Source organism: Heloderma suspectum, chromosome 1, assembly GCF_057233095.1.
Source record: "Heloderma suspectum isolate Gila_16-S chromosome 1, 16-S_ref, whole genome shotgun sequence".
Lineage (NCBI taxonomy): Eukaryota > Metazoa > Chordata > Lepidosauria > Squamata > Helodermatidae > Heloderma > Heloderma suspectum.
This window is the reverse complement of record NC_139458.1, coordinates 139,949,874-139,970,276: the sequence shown is the minus strand read 5'-3', so window position 1 is coordinate 139,970,276 and position 20,403 is coordinate 139,949,874. Positions and strand designations below refer to the sequence as shown.

General features: G+C 46.4%; 1 protein-coding gene across 3 annotated transcripts; it reads right to left on the bottom strand.

The window, feature by feature from the left end:
* Window positions 1-95: 95 nt before the first annotated feature.
* Window positions 96-20,075, bottom strand: LOC146358132 (MLX-interacting protein-like). Of its 3 annotated transcripts, XM_084803860.1 has the most exons (17): window positions 19,433-20,073; window positions 11,475-11,581; window positions 11,077-11,159; window positions 10,888-10,977; window positions 10,334-10,375; window positions 9,995-10,148; window positions 9,628-9,723; window positions 7,669-7,706; window positions 6,951-7,404; window positions 5,212-5,255; window positions 4,926-5,028; window positions 4,683-4,759; window positions 4,422-4,538; window positions 4,150-4,277; window positions 3,908-4,031; window positions 3,638-3,767; window positions 96-2,736 (listed from the first exon to the last, which is right to left on the bottom strand). In XM_084803860.1, exons 1-17 carry the CDS (start codon window positions 20,035-20,037, stop codon window positions 2,615-2,617), a joined length of 2,514 nt encoding a protein of 837 aa, XP_084659986.1. In that variant the 5' UTR covers window positions 20,038-20,073; the 3' UTR covers window positions 96-2,614. The 3 variants fall into 3 exon arrangements, with proteins under 3 accessions (XP_084659986.1, XP_084659977.1, XP_084659996.1); XM_084803851.1 differs by having other exon boundaries at window positions 4,150-4,538; window positions 19,433-20,075; XM_084803870.1 differs by lacking the exons at window positions 6,951-7,404; window positions 7,669-7,706 and having other exon boundaries at window positions 4,150-4,538; window positions 19,433-20,072.
* Between the last annotated feature and the right edge of the window lie 328 nt (window positions 20,076-20,403).

The following is a 20,403-nucleotide window of genomic DNA, read 5'->3' as shown; positions in this document are numbered from 1 at the left end:
GTGGATAATGGAAGGCCTAACTGGTAACTGTAGTTGAAGAGAGGAGCTGACACCTTCAGAAGCAATGATTCAACAAAGTCAATACAAAAATGTGATTTGTTTAAAACCTGTAATAGCAGCAATAAAAAATACAACTCTATAAAAGTGTAAAAAAGGAGAGAAGAGGAACAGTGGTGGTGGTTGTCTATATAAATCATCAGTTCAAGAAAGTACAATGGTGAAAAGGGGAAATTAGGCAGATGAGCCCAACAACAGTGAACAAAGATCACTCATATGGATTTTAGAGACATCTCTGAATCACACAGAAATTACAAAATGGAGTAAGAACACAAGAAAGCCCAAAGCATTCATTGAATATATTAAAAGAGCAACAAAAACAACCTAGGGTCTCAACAACATCCTGAGCTCATCTATGTAGCTTTCTGAAGAGGTGTGTGTGTGTGTACGTACACATATAAGAACACCTTGCATGCAAGTGGGTTGAATATGTTCCAGTCTCTGAAAGCTCAATTTTCTAGTCTCAGAGAAAGATATTTTCATGCAATATGAAGTTGACTTATTCTCTGCTAGTCTTTTTAATACCAAGATGGGACATCTTAGTCAGCAATAAGTTTAATGGAGTAGGATATTCCTTAAAGCAAGCTGTCACCTGTCTGATGATCATTTCACCCACAGGCATCACTGTCATTAAATACACTAAGGCAGCTGTCACTGATAGTGGATCTGAGGTATCAATAAGACATGATAGGCAAATGGTGTCTCACGGGCAAGCTCTAACAACCTGGAAATGAAATGAGCAGGAGTTGTGCAACAGCACAATGCCCCAGCGTAGCTCATGTTCATTTCAAGGGTGATGCAGAAAACCATTTTGGGTGCTTCATCTTAAGGTGTGGGGGGAGGGTGACAAAAAGTCTTTAATTAATCTCAATCTTTAACTGAAAGAGGTGTAAGAGCTGGGTTGAGGGATCTAAGGGCAGGGACTAGGGAACAGTAGGCATAGGATGCATAACACACACGTTGCAATCCTATATCCATTTACCTGGGAGTAAGCCCCAGTGAACTAAAAGGCATTAAGAACAGAATGTATAGGACTGTACTATAGGACTGTACTAGAGGACTGCCTTTGCCCATCAAAAGTTCTAATCAGTCCCTACTTCACAAGATACTGCCCTTGTACCTCAAGGTTTTCATTCCTGCTATAGAATGATGTGCTTTTGAGGGGAAAATCCCCTCAAAGCAGAACTTAAGATGTTAAATTCTGAGCCAGAAGGCTGATTCCACCCTCATGTAGAAATCTAGCAGATGCCCTGAAAATGCCTATATAAGGTATCTGAACTAGAATGAAAAACTAGGGGAAATGGATGATCGCTACCTAGAGAAGGGTTTGTGGATATGGTTGCATGGGTAAAATCTGCCATTAGCCTGTAGGGCGCACGGAGTTTTGCTCAAGCCATGAGTAGATTGTGAAGCAGAAATTCCCATCCTAAGGACAGCTGGCCACAAAATACTCAAATTCAGCCAGGAACAGAGCCATGAATAGGGATGGCGGAGAATTCCGCCATGGCTTTCGGTGAGGCCGAATGTACTGGCATTCGGCCCCCCGAAATCTGTGGCAGAACGGCCTGCCACCCCCCCACAGATCCCCCCCGGGATGAGACTTACCTGGGGCGGATGTTCCGGACGGCGGTGGCTCCAGTGGCGGTTGGTCTTCTGACTGGCTGCCGCCGCCACCATTTGCAGTCTGGTCTTTTTTTTTTTTACATAGACGTGACAGGCTATGTAAAGACTTACGTAGCCTATCACGTCTGGGTAAAAAAAAAAAATGCGCATGCAAATGGCAGCGGCTACGGCAGCCACCATTTGCGTTCCTTATTTTTTTCCGTCTTAGTCTATGTAAATATTTACGTAGGCTAAAATGGCGAATCAAAAAGCAACGCAAATAGTGCCCACTACACTATTTGCGTTCCCCTTTATTTTCGCCGTAATAGTCTATGTAAATATTTATGTAGACTAAAATGGTGAAAAATAAGGAACGCAGATGTCCGGCTGCTGGCGGAGCTGGCCGGCAGCTCTGTGGAATCCCCGCAGAGCGGAGCTGGCCGGGCAGGACTCTGGGGGGAGGGACGGAGCGCCTCCCTCCCGTCGATTCCGGGGGGAGGGATGGAGCGCCTCCTCCCCCACCGCGAAGCAGATCCGCGAAACGGTGACTTTCGTACATCCCTAGATGAATCATATAGAGAAAAGTCACTTTACTGCCCTCTGGTGGGAAAGCAGAGGAAATAGAGGCCATGCTGATCCTGTTGGAGCCCATTTCTCCCCTGCCTGGCACCCGTGTCTAAGGATTTAATCTTGCTCTATGCCTCTGCATCCCTCAGTTGTCTGAAGTCCACACTTTGTTCTGCAAAAGAAAGAGGCTTAAGAGGTGGCCAGCACCAAAGTGAATCCCCAGAGATTCCCTGCTCTGGAATTCCCAGCCCCAATACTATCATATAGGAGAGTGCTCTTATTTGCAAGACAAAGGAGTTCCTGAGTTTGAGGTCTCTGCTGCTGACGTTCCTAGCAGCACCTGGGGCAGTGTGAGGATATCCATTCACTACTGGCATCCGTCTTCATCCTAGCCATTGCCTTTGCAGAAAGGAGGGCAAGATATGGCTTGCAGAGCTTGTTCAGGCAACTGGGCTGGCTGAGTCAATATAGATGTGATCTTGCTGAGCTGCAGGAGGGATCCAGAGATAGCTGTGGAAAGAAAAAACAAAAAATTAGTGGCCCCCCAAGCCAGATGCTTTCTCTTAATCCCTAGAAAGGGGGTTCTTGTGCACCTGGAGCAGGTGTCAGGAGCAGAGCAGTGAATGCAGAATTGTAAGGACAGCCGGAAGCTCCAGCCAGATTTTTCAGAACAATACATAGCCAGCGCTCCAAGATCACATCTTGGCCTTTGGTTTAAGTCAGGACACCACGGATCTTGTCTACAAGGCATGAAATGGATCATAGACTCCCAGTGGCCAGATAAAAGGAGGGACTTCTTCACATAGCACATAGTTAAAACTATGGAATTCGCTACCACAAGACATAGCGATGGCCACCAATTTGGATGGCTTTAAAAGGGGGTTGGACAAATTCCTGGAGGAAAAGGCTATCGATGGCTACTAGTCTTGATGCCTATGTGCTACCTCCAGAACCAGAGGCAGTGAGCCTATGTACACCAGTTGCTGGGGGCCATGGGTGGGAGGGTGCTGTTCTGCTCATGTCCAGCTTGTGGGCTCCTGGTTGACAGCTGGCTGGCCACTGTGTGAACAGAATGCTGGACTAGATGGACCATTGGTCTGAAGCACGGCTCTTCTTACATTCTTATCTAAGAGCTGGGAAATGGTTTCTAGGAACTTAGCAAGGCAGGGGAAGGAACTGGAGTCAAGGGTTGGGAACTCTATCTTGGCTCTGTCACTGACAAGTTGCAGTTTTGGTCCACTCTCTGTATCTTAGTTAGGTATAAGCCAAAAGAGCATTTTGAGCTGGAGCAAGATGGGAAGATGAAATATTGTACACAATCCATGTATTTAGTTTTGAAAGAATAAAGGTAAAGATCATTGTGAAACATGGGAGAAGAAGCAAAGTTTGAATCTTTGCTGTTGATCCATACCAGGGCGCAAGACGGGTAGGGTGCAGTGCTGCTCCAACCAGCTCAACACCGACTGGCAAAACTCCTTGATGCTGCCCGTGTTCACTGTTCTGATGTAGCTCTCAAACAGCGGCTTAATTACCATGCTGAACTGCAGGATGAAAGGGGTTAAGGAACCTACACAGCCAAGCCTCCCCGCATTCCTTTAGGACATGTCAAATTTCATCCCCCCAAATTGTTCCTTTTACTGCACCCAAACACATGCCACCCCGCCTTGTTCCTGGGGGATACAAGCCAGAAGCGCCAGTCCTGCAAGGTGCGCTGGCGTACATACTCTTCATAAAGCTGAGAAGCCCGATCTGATTGTGGTGGCAACACAGGAGCTCCACTAGGTGGAAGTTGGCGCTGGAACGTACTGCAGGAAAGGGAAAAGGCACAACTTCTACACATGAGGTCCCCTCTTGTCTATTAATTTTTGCTGCTTACCCTGATCCAAGGGCCACACAACCACTTAAGCTGACTCCACAACTCACTCAATGGCAGTGCTCAGCTCTTCGATTTCACCACGCAGTCTTTCTACTGTCTCCTGAGCTTGTCGGCGCTCCTGCTGCAGTCTTCCCACGTATGCCACACTCTTCTGCAGGAGCACTGCTTTGCTGAGCTGGAAGCAGAGCAAAGATGCAAGATGGAAAAGCAGGACAAAGACAGCAGGAATGGCTTCAGTGGAGCCACAGAGCAAATTGGAAAGACAAGCAGCAGAGAAGATGTACTGCTCCCCACCCTGGTACATGGAGGGGACGTGTACCTTAGCATTGGTCTGATCAGGCCCTGGTAGCACCAGACTGGCAAGAGTGTTGAAGCCATTGCTGATGATCATACGACGGGCACAGTCAGTGGAGGTAAAAAGTGATCGGCAGCTTCCCTATGAGAGACAATCAAGTCTCATGATTTCAGATACTGGCCAAACTCTTGACTAGGCACCTGACCGCTTGGCTGCAGTCTCTGAAACATGATCTCCCAATGTGTGAGTATGTGTGGCATGTGGGTGAGGTGGCATTCCTATTACCTTGGCAGTGTAGTGTTTGTACATTTCCTGGGGATTGCACAGAGTCTTGTCCTCAGCTCTCTCCTTCATTTTGGCACCTGGAAGATTCCCAAAATAGGGTAGGTGAGTTCCCTCTTAAAAATGTTATGTTATGTTATGTCCTATTTCCATCTTGGTGTGGCATATAGACTAATCCAGTGAGTGCAGATGAGATAAAAAAGATGCTAAAAAGAGAAGCTTTCACACCCTCCCTAGCCTGCTTACCAGTGTCAGGGAAGGCGGCATCAGCGGCTGGCAGAGGAGACTTCTCTGTTGCAGAGACTGAGCTCAGTATGACATTAGCAGGAAGCTTTGAGGTGCCACACACCTGTGGGAGAGGATAAGCAGGCTTACGAAAAAGGAGTCATGAAGTATATGGAAATAAATCATTTCTGTCAATCCAAGTTGGCAAAAAGGCTCTATACTGGAGGCCTCCCAGCAGAAGGAAGGTAGCAGAGCCTGGATTGCTCAGTCCTACCCTTTCCAGAACATGGCTGAGGAGTTTCCTTACCTGCGCAGAGTTCATGACTGGAGTGAGGGGCAGTGGGGCAGGACCTAGAGATGAAAGAGGGAGAGAGTTCTTTCTTGGTCTTTTTCCTCCCTGGTCTGTGTTATGTACTCCCCCTGTGCAGTGCTTGGCTGGCTCAAGAGCTCTACCAGGGAACAGCATCCCCGACTCCTTGTAACTGCACAGGTTCAATTTAGCGGCTCACTAATGAACTACTTTAGAATGGGGTAGATCTACTTTAATTTACTTAATCAACCACGCTGCTCTATGAAATCCCACCAACTATACTTGAAAATATATGCCAGGGGTCACTACTTAAATGAGTGACACCTTACCCAACACAGCAGCTAATGAGCATCCTTGCCACAGAGGATCCCTTCCAAAACATACCTAGGAGGTCCGGCTTCCCCGCCATTAGTTTCCCCTACCCTTCTTGTATGAACCACTCTGCCTGACAATGACTCCTTGTGTCAGCTATAGACAGGAAATCTGACCCTTAAGAGAAGAACATAAATGGGATGGAGGAGGATGTTCTGTAGCTGCAGCTTCTGCCCCTGTACTGCTTCCTTGTTAGAAGAAGCAACAGTTGTTGACACCTCTCCCCCTCAAAGCTACTACAAAAAGGCACAACAGTCCTGTTCTGCATTGTGGCAGGAAAGACTGTGCCCACCTGTGGTTTCAGTGGGCTAGAAATAAATTGGGGGGGGGATTAAAAGTTTTATCATTTTAAAAAGCCAGTTAAATGTGTCATTAACAATGAGCCTTGCATCTCAAGGAGCTTTCATTTCATTTTTTTTTTTAACTCGATAGTCTTTGGAAAAACATTTAACATATATAGTTGAGCATTATTTACATGGTTCAGTCTGCCTCCTTCAACACAACTACCAGCTTAAACCACACTCCAAAGAAGCAAGGAGGGGATCAAAGCAGGAATCTGGACACAGGAAGATTTTTTTTCTTTCCTTTTTCAAATCACCGTTCCCACACACTGTAACAAGGTACTCCAGAAACGTAGGGGAAGCAGCCTGGGTAGAGGTACAGGAGTGGAGTTGGGGTACTGCCATTCAGAACACAAGAATCCCACCATGTGTAAGTATATACATCTTTATGCAACCATATACATGCTAGCCTTAAATCTAGATTAGGATATGTAAACTAAATGGAACTTTTGCTTTGACACATGTTTACAAAATTAACTGTGGACTAGTCAGTGCATAACACACACATTGTCTTTGCACGCCCAAACCCTCAATCCACTGAAGGGAATGCAGGTGTTGCTATTTAATGCATGTAAGCTTGAGCCATTGATACTTTTCCAGCCTTACAGCAACAGATCTACTGAAAGCAATCTCCCCAACCATACTTTTCATTTTGTTTCAATTGCTCCATATAAAATTAAATGCTGGCTTCAGATAACTCTGCACAGTAAAGATTATAGCGCATGCAACTGCCTAAATGAGGGGTTCCAAAACTTGATTCTAGTGAGACTCCTAAAAAAATCCTTTCCAATCTTCTTCGAGGCTAACAGAGATGAAGAGTTTGAGCTGATAATAGTCTAAGATTTGGGAATAAGAAGACTACAACAGAACAGGCAGGACAAGGCTACAGGAACCCACAGTGTGCCTTAAAGTCCAAACATAGGGACCCAGAGAAGCCTCATGTCCCCCAAGCAATGGCCTTGCATAGTCTGTCAGCACCACCCCACTTTTCCATATATAGAGCCCATCCTGGGAGCCACATACCAGTTGTAAGTAGGTGGGTGAGGGAGGCACTGGGAGTAGCTTGCTGGTAACTAGAGGAGGGTGCGGGAGCAATCCGTTGCAGCTGTCTGCACCTCCCACCTTTGGCTGTGGGAGCAGAGGTTGGCATAGCAAAAGTGCCCCCAGGTGGGGACTGCGAGGGTTTTTCCCCTGATCCTGTGTGTGTGATGACAGAGAAGACCAAGGTGGTTTGAGGCTGCATATGCAAGATGGGAGGAGAAGGTGGAGGAGGGCTGATCCTCAGTGGAGAAGTGGGGAAGAATGGCAGGAAGGTCTGCTGTCCATTCAGGGGTGTAGGTAGCTCCACATCCAAGGAGATGGGAATGGGTAGGAGAGATTCTTCAGGCAACGGGAGTTCTTTGGTGCCAGGGACAAACGGGAGGGCATCTGAGTCACATGGGCCCAAGACAGTAGCTTCTGTCAGCAGTACAGGAGTCTAAAATGGGAAAAGGAGGAGTGAGTTGACCCCCAATTCCAGGGTTCAGGGTGCAGTCCACCTGGAAGCAGCTGCACTGGTAATCATACAGACCCAAACTGAAGTCACGACTGGGAGAGCTCCCACAGCCCAGCTTTTTGCAAAGCCAATAAAAGGCCCTTCATATCCCAAAAGTAGTCATGGACCATTCTTTGCGGCAAGCACCAGGGCCTGGAGAAGCCCAGGAGTAGGAAGTGAGCTGCTGAATAAACTGTGCCTCCTTACCTGGACTGTAGGCTGAGAACGACAAGAAGTGATGAACTCTGTGGAAAAAAAGAAGCAAGGGCTGAAAGGTAGATGGTTGAGGTTAGGGAGACAAAGAACAAAAATGAAGAGAATTGGCTGATAGGTCTGAAGGAAGGAATCATCCAGGATTTCACCATACAAATAGGCAACGCTTGCTGGTATCCAAGGAGATTTGAACAGATGGCTGGAACAGGAAGGGGACGAGATATTTAAGATTCAAGAGAATTCAACAGAACCACCGGACAGAGAAGCTTAAGTCAAGAACAGGAGGAATTTGCAGGTGGGGATTGCTTATTTCAGGCTCATAAGTGGCAGGATTGACTGAAGCAGGTTGAGGATATATTATGCTAAACCCGCAACCACAAATTATGAGACTACAAATGTTGCAAACAAGATTTTGCAACAGAAGAATTCATACAAGATTAATTCGCCTACTTTATTTTTCCTGTGAAACGGGGCTGGGGGGGCGGGAGGGGGGAATGACAACAGTTTCATAGAATTTTGCCTGGCTAGATCAGAAAATGGGGGGGGGGCTGGAGAGACATTGTAGTATGCAGACAAGCACAGCACAGATATAAAGAATGTTATAGAATGGAAATTCTCAATATCCTAAAGTCAGTCACCAGATTTGGTGCTACAAATGCATGTGATACCTAGATCTCAACCCCATTCCAAATTCATTTGATGCCGAAATAGTGACCACATCAGTCCTAGTCTTAAATATGAGGCTGTCCTGATATTTAGGAAGAAATGGGCCAAAGAGATCATGTTCTTACATGACATTTTCTACTCTAACCTGAAATTGTCCTAATCATACGTATTCCAAACAGTCTTTGCAAGCTGCACCTCTGAATCTAGTGGACAATAGGAATTACATTAGGCTGTAGATTACAGGCTAGGCTCTGCAATGTGCAAAACAACAAACAAACCCAACCAATTGTTCGAGTTACCTTTCCTGGCAGCATTTGTTGGAATAGGTAAGTGGAGTTCAAAGGAGTCAGAAGAAATAGAAGTGACACAAGAAGCAAGGCTGAACCACTGGAAGTCATGACAGGTGGAGAGAGAGAGAGTTAGCCAGGCTGCCTGTTAAGAGTTCAGGCAAAAGAAGAGAGAGAGAGCAAATTGGAAGGAAGAGAAAAACAATGAGAAGAAGAACCTTGCCCCTTTCCAGGATGAATAATTCAATTCCCTCTCTGCTTTCTTTTCTGTCTCCCATTCCCAGTCATTTAGCATTTGGTAATCACTGAGCATGTTCAGTCCTCACTGGGCTGTTTTGGGGGTTCTCCCCCATAGGGTTTTTTTCCCCAAAATTTTTTTGTACTTCTGTAAATCTTCAGCACCATTCTGTGCTGGCCTTGTGTGAGCTAGAATGTTCACTCAGTGACAGGTTGGAAAGGGCAGTCAGTCTCATCTCACCAGCTATAGCTTCCAGCTAGCTTAGGTGACCTAGAGCTTTGATATTATTTCTTCTTGTGGTCACAAGTCGGCCTCTGATAATCTGGGGATCAACTCATTAAAAAAAAAAGCCAGAAATTATTTGTATTTGGTTTGGGGGCCTTGGTGACATACCACATTTTCTCAATTTTCTCCCAAATCATGAGTTAGAAACTTATTTTTATAAAACATGCATGCTACAGTTCTGAGGAATCTACGGGTCAACGCACACGTTATTTTGGGAAAATATGTTTTCCCACATAGATACACACCACAGGGAATTGCAGCCCATCAGGAGATCCCAGCAGCCTGCATCCATACTGCACACATTTTGGAATACAAATGTGATACTTTTAAGTGTGTACAGTATGGGTACATAATTAAAACTTATATGAAGCAGTCCTAAGAAGCCATGCAAAAGATGCACATATTTTTCTATGGCATGCCCCACCAGACCACTGGGCTCAAGTTACCCATATGAATGTGATGATTCTGTGTTGTTACCATGAGCAGGATCCAAGGTGTCCATAAACTCCTCGCCAAAGATGGGATGCAGCTGGGTCAGAGTGGGCTGGATCATGTCTGCATTACCCTGGTGAGCTGAGGGCACAAAATTAGAAGGGATATAATTCACTGGCCATTCTGTTTCATGGCAAAGTATTGTCTGTCATCACACAACCCATAGAAACCAGGGACAAGTTCTTATATGGAGTTACTTATATGGAAAGGCTCAATACCTCCTAGGCATTAAGAAGAGAGGTTTCAATAGAAATCCCTAGGGGCACCGCTGAAGACTTAAAAATGAGGTTTTTTGGCAGAAAGGGGCAGATCCCAAGGATAAATGGAATGGGCACAAAGCAAGGCCTTTTACCAAGGCCACGTAGGTTGGGGCCACCATAGGGGTTGCGGCTGGAGAAGATGGTGTCCAGTAATGCATTCAGATCATCCAAGGGGTCGAGCTCCATGGGGCTTCCACTTGCTGTTTCACTGTTCTGCTCCAACCCTGGAACAGCATCACCTACTTCCTGTACAGAATAGAGGAGAAACTGCTATAAACTCCAGTACAGCCTTGGGCACACTCAGATGAAAGGCTGGAATGCTGAGTGACTGCAGACAACCTCCCATCTTTTTCCTAGTTCCAGCCATACGGGGAAGGGAATTTGTATGGTATACTGTAGGACAAGTCTAAATAAGAGCATTAAAATAGCACCTGAGTAGGTCCACAGACTGGTTTATCCATCTTCTTTTGGGCCTAAAACAAAAACAGGATGGTTAGGATTAGGACAGATTTCTGAGAAAGCTAAAATGACTATACTTAGTGGGAAGAAAGCCATAGCTAGCTCAATCAAAACACCAGGGGCCTCAATGAGCCACCACAGGCAGTTGTGATTAGAGAGAATGGCTGTATGATCAGTGTGTGTCTTTGTGCAAGTCAAAGAGGGCAAGAGGATGAATTGCAGCAGCCGGGGACATGAGTCTGTGGGCAAAGGCACCTATCAGAGCTGGATAGAAGGATACTCTGCTTATAAGTCTAATGCCAGGTCTTCTCATGACCACCAGTTGCAATCTACCATGGTCCTGTGGTGGCAAGAGTCTAGAGAAGCCATCTTCTTGAAAAGATCTAAGGGTCTCAAGGCCTCATAAGGTTACTGGCTCCCTTGGGTGGCACTAACGAGAACTGTAAGGACCCAGCTTGGGTGGAAAATGTAATCTGGGGTTGAAAGGGGACAATATGAAGTACATTTTGCTTGAGAAGAAACTTACCTGGGTATGGTAGAATTTCCTCCATTTCTGATATTCCCTAATAACAGCCCCAATTTGGCGTTTCCAGTACTTTCCCTCCATGATGACAGCCTGCCAAATAAAGATGCACCAAGGGGTCAGTTAGGAAGAGTCAAAGAAGGTAGGTTATGGTATCTCCTTCAGTCAGAAAGGATCAAGGGCCCTGCTCACCTCAGGCTTGCGATGCTCATCTATGTCGCTGCACTCCAGTGGAGTCACAAAACTGCACACAGGGTTCTGCCGTTTCTCCACATCTGTGTCCAGAATGAAACAGAAAGAGCCGTGAACTCCAGTGCTGTTTCAGGCAGACCAAAACTGCAAGGATGCTTCCTGACTGGCTGGAACCTACTCCAATCTCAGCAGCCATCAAATGGGAAGATAGTGCTTGTGAGTTTTAAATCCAGAATCACTGAAATATGTAACTTCTGTCAGCAAAAAGTTTTGCTTGCGGTCCATCATTCTGCACAAAATACTCTCTTTGGCTGCAAAGTTCATGGAGAATACTTACTCCCTTACAGAAAAGAGGTGCCCTTTGGATTAAGCCCTTCACCCTGTTCCAAGCTACTCACACTGCAGATACCAGGCCCTCCAGATGGCATTATTGAGCCGAATCTTGTCACGTTGTAGCAACTTCAGCCCCTTGAAGGTCTTCCATTTAGGAGAGACAATTTTCCCACTACAAACAAAAAGGCAAAAGTAAAACAAAGTTCTTTTATTACCAAGTATATCTGTTTTTCAAGAGAACAGTGGACTAGACAACAAACCAAAGCACAGCAAGAAAGCCCCAAACCACAGTGGGCAGAAACATCTCTCCAAAAAGCACGTCTATATAGCCACAGACATTCCTATTCTGTGCCGATAAAGGGTGGGTGTGTAAATTCTGAACTCAAAAACAAGTAATAAAATGTATGCAAATGTTCACCTTTTGCAAAGATTTACTCAGTGTACAAGCTTTATTTGGGACCTGACATGGGATGGTTGGTTCCTCCTCAACTTTGGATTTTAGGGCACACTGAGGGAGAAAGGAGATAGATGCACAGGTGAGAAGCAGCAGGGTTATAAGTGCAGAAGACAACAGGAGACTATGGGCTGTATTCAACATAACAATAAACCAGAATTCTTTAGAATTCTGCCTTATTGTGAATGAGCAAGCATGGTGGTACCTGCTGCGTGATTGCTCCTGCTTGGCTACCCCTGCCAAGAATAAATCCTGGCTTATGAGTTTGGCTTGTCAGGAGAGGAACAAGCCAGAGATCCCGGTTCAGATGTCACGTTAAATAAACAATGGACAGAGATTCTCTGGCCTGAGCTGCTCCTGCTGGCAGGAGGAGCCATGTGGGAGCAATTGAACAGTGTACACTAGCATGCTTGCTCGTGCCTTGACATGGTGCCCAAATGCAGCCCATGAACAGGTATAAGATGTTCACCACAGAAGCTCTGTTCCTAGAATATGGCTCTCTGTGTAAACCACCTTCCTGTTTTTCTGATGTATCTAAAAAAAGAGACAATCTTGCGTTTAAAAAGTATGTGCTAGTAGACAGAAACTTAACTTAATTATTCTGCAGAAATACAGTATGTGCATAATTTAAAACACATTTATTTGACTGATTTGTGTTTTGCCATTAGAAACCCAAAGCATTTCTTTCCAACAGAGAAATTTAGTTAGCCCAAATGATGAAAAAGAAATAGAGGGAGGTGTTTCTTCCCTTCACCACTAAAAGAAAAACAGCGCCTCATCTATAATGCGTGTAGCATCACTTTCCAGCCACTTAATCTCACTAACATCACCTGCCACCCAAAGGCTGTACCTGGCAGGGTAATTATTAAACATAACAAGCCAACATCCCCTCAGGACTATGTCCTGAAATTAGCAGCTTGCATACCACTCACTCACCCTGTCTAATCAATAGCAATACAGACTGATATCCTGCCCTTCTGAGGTTCATGTGAATGTGCACAAACATCCCACATGAAGATCCACATGCCAAGTGTAATGGAGTACATTCTCTGACCAACCCCCTGCACTCTACTCCATAACACTTCAAACCTGGCAGCTGATTCACTGAGCAACTCTGTGAAAAACAAAGAGGGACAGATCGGAATCCATGGCTGCTTCCAGAGCTACCAATCAAAAGGCACTGTGCAGCTATTCCATCTTTCCCTCTTTAATAGACTTTTTTTGTGGTGAGAAAAAAGATAGAAGCAGCTGTAGGAAAACACAGGAGGGCTACTAACTGGAGAGAACAACGTCTGGACCCCCATAAAATTCCATGAATGAGGCAGGTCAATTGCACAATAAAAACCTTGTCTAGAAGCAGGATCAGGATAGGAGTATTGTGTACAGCTACTTAATTCACAGATCCTAGATGTTAAAACTAAGTGCTGAACACTGCTGGGAAAAGGCACTCTCAAGTAAATACAGGCTGTTGCAGTGTAGCATTTTTCATTTCAATCACTTATAAAAACTAAAAACAAACACCCACAGGTCATTTAGGCCAAAGGTGGATATACTGTTTGGCACAGAGTATCAGAATAGGGGTGTTTTGTTTTTTGTGCCATATATGGCCAGCAGGTTGAAGGTTTTCCATCCCTGATCTAGTCCAACTTCTGCCTTGAGGCACAGGGCAGATATGCACAATCATGGAGGGAGAATAAGGCACCACAGCTTCTTTCCCCTCCCTATGCATGCTAGTCATGAGCTTCCTAATTAGCATAATCGTGTGAATCCAGTAATGGTCATTTAAAACATTCCATAGTTGCCTATTCAGCCTCTCTATGGAAATCTCCATGAAAGAAAATTTCATAACTCCCCTAGGTAGCTTGGTTCATTGCTCAACTTGCCTCTCTTCTACTACTCAGAAATACTGAAAACAAAAAATACAGCCAGCTAATTCCAAAACTTCAGGGCATGACTTCATTCTCAACAAATTCCTAGAAAAAATAACAGATAACAGTTAAATCTGGACTTATGCACTCCAGACTATGCCTTATCTTATTCATTAAAACCGTGCACAAGATTTCACAAGAAAACTCTATTAGGAAGATAAAGGGAGGCATGGGCAGAAATACATGCCCTGTCTAGAGAGATCTGTAAGTTCTGATGTAGTCTAACCGTTCAATGGGAAAGGGGATAAACTACAGGCATTGAACATTGTTGGTGAACTTTCTGGTATCCCCTCGCTGTGATAGTGCTTTGATATTACATTTATATTATTGGGGTGGCAGGAGCTTGGATCATGGTATACTAATTACTTCAAAAGTGTCCTGGGGGGGTGTTTCCATGAGTGATTTACTCCAAGCTGGCTGCATTTGGAGGTCATTAGGGATACAGGGCATCGTGGCCATGCAGCAGCCACCCTGGAGCTTATCAGGGAAAAAACGGATTTCCTGGGACTGCTTAAAGTCCGATTCTGTTCTTTAAGTCAGGTTCTCCAAGGTATAGTTGCTGTGTGCCCCAACCCCCGCATTTACCTCAGGAATGCTAGCCCTGCCCAGCGGGGCGCTTTTTACGGGCACTCCGGTTAAGGGTTGTTTCCCAGCACAAACCAATTAGTGTCTACTCAGAAATAACTCCCATTGTAGTCAATGAGATTTGTCCCCTGAATGCACACACCAGAAACCCCCCAATTGAAATACCACATTTTAAAGCACTAATTCCCTAAAGGAGTGCTATCTCCAAGCTGTAATTCTCCCTTGCTTGGCTTCTTTCCTTCGGGAGTAACTAATTCAGACCTTCATTCCTGTGCAGCATTGGGTTAGAAAGGGGGCTGGTTTCCCCTTCCTTTCTTTCCCCTCACTGTCTTTCCCAGCAAAAACACATGTGTGTCTACTCAGAAGTAACTCCCATTGTGGTAAATGAGGCTTGTTCCCGAAATGCGCACGGAGATTCCCATGAATGGAAATAACGCATTTAGAGAGCCTTAATGTCGAAGCTTTGATTGATCGCAGGAGGGCAGCTAGATCACTGTGTTCTGGAAAGGATTGTTTATTTAAGGAATGGGCGGGGAGAGAAAGAGGAGGAGATTGTTCTTGTCCCCCCTGTGTTTCCCAACAAAAACCAATTAGTGTCTACTCAGAAGTAACTCCCATTGTAGTCAATGAGGCTTGTCCTCTGAATGCAGGAGAGCCTCCCTTATTCTCAAAGGAGAAAGGGGAGAGAACCTCTCTTATTGGTTGAGCAGCCCCTGCCAGTCAAATGATGTTCACTCCAACCTCTTCACCCTACCCAGAAGTATCTTCTGTGAAGTGACTTTTACTAGAGCAATATATTTGCTCGTGGAGCCCTGCACGGAGCAAAGCCGGCTCCTTGAAAAATCCAGGTGAGCTACAATTGGCTTCTCCTTCCATCTCCTTCCATTCTCATGGAGACACCCGTCTCGTCTCGTGACAACTATCTACCCATCCTGTCATATAGAAACTTCTATTATTTAAGAAACAAAGGCAGCCATTTTGGCCGTAAGAAAAATGCCAAAATCCATAGCGTAATACTCTTATTAAGGCTTTTGTGATCCTTATTAAGGTCACAAAAATGTGCAAGCTGTCAAGATCTCCAGATCTCTTCATCAGGCAAGACGTAGGAGTAGCGGAAACACTGACTGGATGTTGTAGTCAGGGTGTTTGCAATGGTCAGAATCTTAAGATGATATGGAGGAGGAGAGCCCAATATGAATATCTGCAAACCCTCCTCTTCCATATCATCTTAAGACTATGATATGGATATGGACCAAGATGAATAAAGGCATTACACGATCATTTAAGACTTTCTATCACTTCCAAACATCCAAGGGATCTGACCTGAGAGATGTTTTTAAAGATTAAGGGCTTGACTGTTTATTGAACAAGTCAGGCAGGATTTGAGAGATGCTGAAGCCAGAAGAAACAAGAACACCAAAAAAGAATTTGCATGGGTCAGAGATACGGACTAAGCAAGAAGATATGGTAATGCCACATGATTTGGTGACACAGCGATAGGCAGCCTTTCCCCACCCACCTAGCAAGTGGCTCACAAGTCCAAAGTTTGAGTTAGTGCCACTTCTATATGGAGTGCACGTATGCAAACCACTCCCATATGCTACTAGTCTACTATGCCAGGGAGCAAGTAGTAGCGTAATGCTAGAGAACCAGGCCCAACTCTATGTCACACCCAAGCCGCCTTCTCCTGTCCAGCTATGCACAAACTCTTGTTGCCTGTTCCAGGTTGGCCACTCTTGTGGCCATGCCATACAAAGCTCCACACTCAGGTCAAAACATGCATACTTTAAATAGTGTTGGGATTCCTTATATAAGATTATTGTTGTAATTATTATTAGATATAATACAATACAATATAATATAATAGTATGTGTTTCTGTAACAAATACATTAAAAAGCCACACTCTATAGAGCTGGGATTTGTTGGTTTCAATTGACTAAAATGTTTCTGACAGTAAAATGTCTTTTTTCCCTCCCTGCTACTCTGTTTTCACACAGAGGGTAGTATCCAATGTTAGTCCTACATACAGCAGACCCACTGAAATGAATAAGACTTGAGTTTGTCACAATTAACTTAAGTCCCATTCATTTCAATATGTCTACTCTACACAGAACTAACACTGGATACTACCCAGAGACTTTGAACCTCCCTCACACTGTGCTCACGAGTAAAAGCTTTTAGTGTGGGATAAAAAGCAGTAGAGCCCTTCTGAATTGGAATACACATTCTAGGTTTTAACTTGGTATTGTGCTTAAGAGAAATGCAAAATATGTTTTTGATATCATGGGTGAAAACACCCCTTCACAGGAGCCCAAGGCGGCTTAGCAAGCATTTATTTTTGTGAAGTGATGCTTAAGCTTCTGCCATTTCAAGGCACGGGGCAATGTAGCTTTTGTTTTGGCAATCTCTACCCTACCTATTCAACCTGTATGCAGAACACATCATGTGACGTGCTGGGCTTGATGAAGCCAAGGCTGGAGTTAAAATCGCTGGAAGAAACATTAAGAATCTCAGATATGCAGATGATACCACTTTGATGGCTGAAAGCAAGGAGCTGCTGAGGAACCTCATGATGAAGGTGAAAGAAGAAAGTGCAAAAGCTGGGTTGCAGTTAAACCTAAAAAAAACCAAGATTAAGGCAACCAGCTTGATTGATAACTGGCAAATAGAGGGAGAAAACGTGGAGGCAGTGACAGACTTTGTCTTTCTAGGCGCAAAGATTACTGCAGGTGCTGACTGCAGCCAGGAAATCAGAAGACGTTCACTTCTTGGGAGGACAGCAATGACAAATCTTGATAAAATAGTTAAGAGCAGAGACATCACACTGACAACAAAGGTCCGCATAGTTAAAGCAATGGTCTTCCCCGTAGTAACCTATGGCTGCGAGAGCTGGACCATAAGGAAGGCTGAGCGAAGGAAGATTGATGCTTTTGAACTGTGGTGCTGGAGGAAAATTCTGAGAGTGCCTTGGACTGCAAGAAGATCAAATCAGTCCATACTCCAGGAAATAAAGCCAGCCTGCTCAATCGAGGGAACGATATTAAAGGCAAAACTGAAGTACTTTGGCCACATAATGAGAAGACAGGATACCCTGGAGAAGATGCTGATGCTAGGGAAAGTGGAAGGCAAAAGGAAGAGGGGCCGACCAAGGGCAAGATGGATGGATGATATTCTGGAGGTGACGGACTCGACCTTGGGGGAGCTGGGGGTGGCGATGGCTGACAGGAAGCTGTGGCGTGGGCTGGTCCATGAAGTCACAAAGAGTCGGAAGCGACTGAACAAATAAACAACAAACATATTATCAGAGAATTAAGCATTTCTAAAATGGGTAATTTTTTCTAGTTTGTCTTTAGAAGACAAGTTAGAAAAAATACCGTTTAATGGACAGAGGACACTAGTGACTTTTTCTAAATAGTTCCACTGTTTTCCATTAACCAAGTGCAAGTAAAAGGTTAAAAACTAAGACTCAAATATAATACTAACTAGGTAGGCTGGACCTACCTTTTAAAGCATTGGTGGGGAATGTGTGGTCCTCCAGATGTTGGTGGGATACAACTCCCATCAGCCCTAGCCAGCATAGCCAATGGTGAAGTATGCTGGGAGTTGAACTCCAACATCATCTGGAGGGCCACACATTCCCCACCTGTTTTAAATTAATTAGGCAGGCCACTTCCCCCACCACCACTCCGTGACTTCCACTCCTCCCCTATTTATAAGAACAGTACCACCATACCCCTTCTCTCTGTGTATGTGCTCTAGTCCGTGGCAGTAGAGCCACTAATGTCCTGCCCACCTTAATAATGTACAAAGTAAATGCCACTTGTTAGTATTTGACAAGTAGCAAGGAAAGTGTGGATGCAGCTGGTCAGCAGTAAAACAGCAGTAATTTTTGTAAATCAGTGGCTGTATATGGACATTCTCAGAAAGAGACTGAACCCTTGTGTTTTATCAAAGGTGGGCACAACCCAACTAGATGAGGCCATACATTGACTAAAAAGGTAGCCAAAAGCTACCCCAAGATCAGGGACGGTCTTAGTGGTGAGTGAGGTGGATGCTTGCCTTGTGTGCCAAGCTTAAGCGGGGGACAGCTAGGCTCAGTGGCCAAGTATATGTTGAGGGTACTGCCTGCAGTGAGTTAAGGTGAAAAAAGCATGGATGGCGCCATCCTGTGGTCCCTAGACAGAGTCGGAGGTGTGTGTGTGTGTCATAGGATACTTTAGATTCCTGGATCTGATGTTGGAGACAGGAATCCAAGCTCCCCTCCCTGTTGCACCCAGCATGAAGAGAACTGTGCCAGCCGCCTCTCCAAGGTTGCAAGGGCAACCTCAGAGAGGAGGGAAAAGGGGCGTGCCAGAGGGGGCTGGGGAGGCCAGCTTACACCATATCCCCAGGTCTCCCTGGCCTCTTTCCCTTCCACTCAGTAGAGCCCCAGCTGGACGGGTGAAAAATCCTGTCTAGCCAAAATGCAGAACAGGAGGAGGAAAGATCACCTCCGCCACTCCTCCCACTTTTCACTGAATGGCCGTTAGCCTCCAAGTTCAGAGGCATGCGGCCATCCCGATAGCCGTAGCATGGCTGGCTACCCTGGCCAGGATACCCTGGAGAAGATGCTGATGCTAGGGAAAGTGGAAGGCAAAAGGAAGAGGGGCCGACCAAGGGCAAGATGGATGGATGATATTCTGGCGGTGACGGGCTCGACCTTGGGGGAGCTGGGGGTGGCGACGGCCGACAGGAAGCTGTGGCGTGGGCTGGTCCATGAAGTCACGAAGAGTCGGAAGCGACTGACCGAATAAACAACAAAAATATCAAGGGGTTGATCGGCCAATTGGTCGCGCTGCAGTTCTCGCCAGAGGCGGACCACTGCACTCCGGGCCCTGGCAGCTTCGAGGGGGGGCGGGCCCTGGCGCATCAATGAATGCCTGCAGGTGCGGGCGGCTGGCGGCCACCAGACCAAGCGCCCTTCCCATCCGGGAGAACCTCTTCGTGTTTCCTCCCCGCCCCGCACACGCGGCCCGCTGCGCCGAGTCGGGGCCACCCGTCCCCTCCGCTCCTCACCTGTAGGCCAGCGTCATGCACTCGAAGAGCTTGGTGAGGGAGGCGTCGATGTTGAGGGCTCCGCTGCTCCGCGGCCCGTAGCGGTAGACCAGGCACGTGCCTTCGCTCACCGTGTCGAAGTCGTACCTGGCCCCTGGGCCCAGCTGGCCCCCATCGTCGGCCTTCGCCGCCGTGACCTTGCACCCCGAGCCGGCCCTCCTCACTCGCTCCGCCACGCACGGCCCCGGCCGCCGTGGCGCGGCTTGGCCTGCCGGGCTCAGCGCCGCCTCGGCGTTGGGGTCTGGATCTGGGTCGGCGTGAGGCTCCGACACCATGAAATGGCCGCTGTGGATGATTTGGGGGCGCGACATCACCCCAGGCGAAGGCCCCGTTGCCGCCGCCGCCCGAAGCACCGCTAGCAGGCCCGACGAAACGCTGCGGCCACCATTGCAGCGAGATACTGCCGCCGGGGCGACCACGGCCGGGAAAGGACAGCGCCACCCGCCAAAACGTCGCTGTCGCCGCGGAAGAACAAAAGGAGAGCGGAGCAATACGAAGCCTCGCCCTGACAGCTGCCCTGCCGTGGGCTCCCATAGCAACGGGGGGGGGGGAAGCACCCTGCGCATGCGCTCCTCGCGACACCCTCAGCCGCGCGGTATGGTGGTAGTTGTAGTTCTGTTTCAACTTCCTTCCTGCAACCAGACTCGCGCGGGGGACTCTCTAACTAGGATAGACAACGAGTAGACTAATACGCAGAGCTCAACTTCCGGCCCTTTAAAAAGTCCAAGGCTTTTGCCTGCATGTCAGTAAACAGGTAATCTGTGCGCAACTGAGAGGTGTATTTGGGCTGCGAGGCAGGCAATGTAAGTCGCCTCGACGTTTTGCTGCAACCTGATGCATGTGTTATATATTGGATTTTGGGATGGAAATTGAAGCCAGCCTCATCCTCCTCTCTAATCTGCCACATTAAAAGCGGACCATACCGCAGGCCT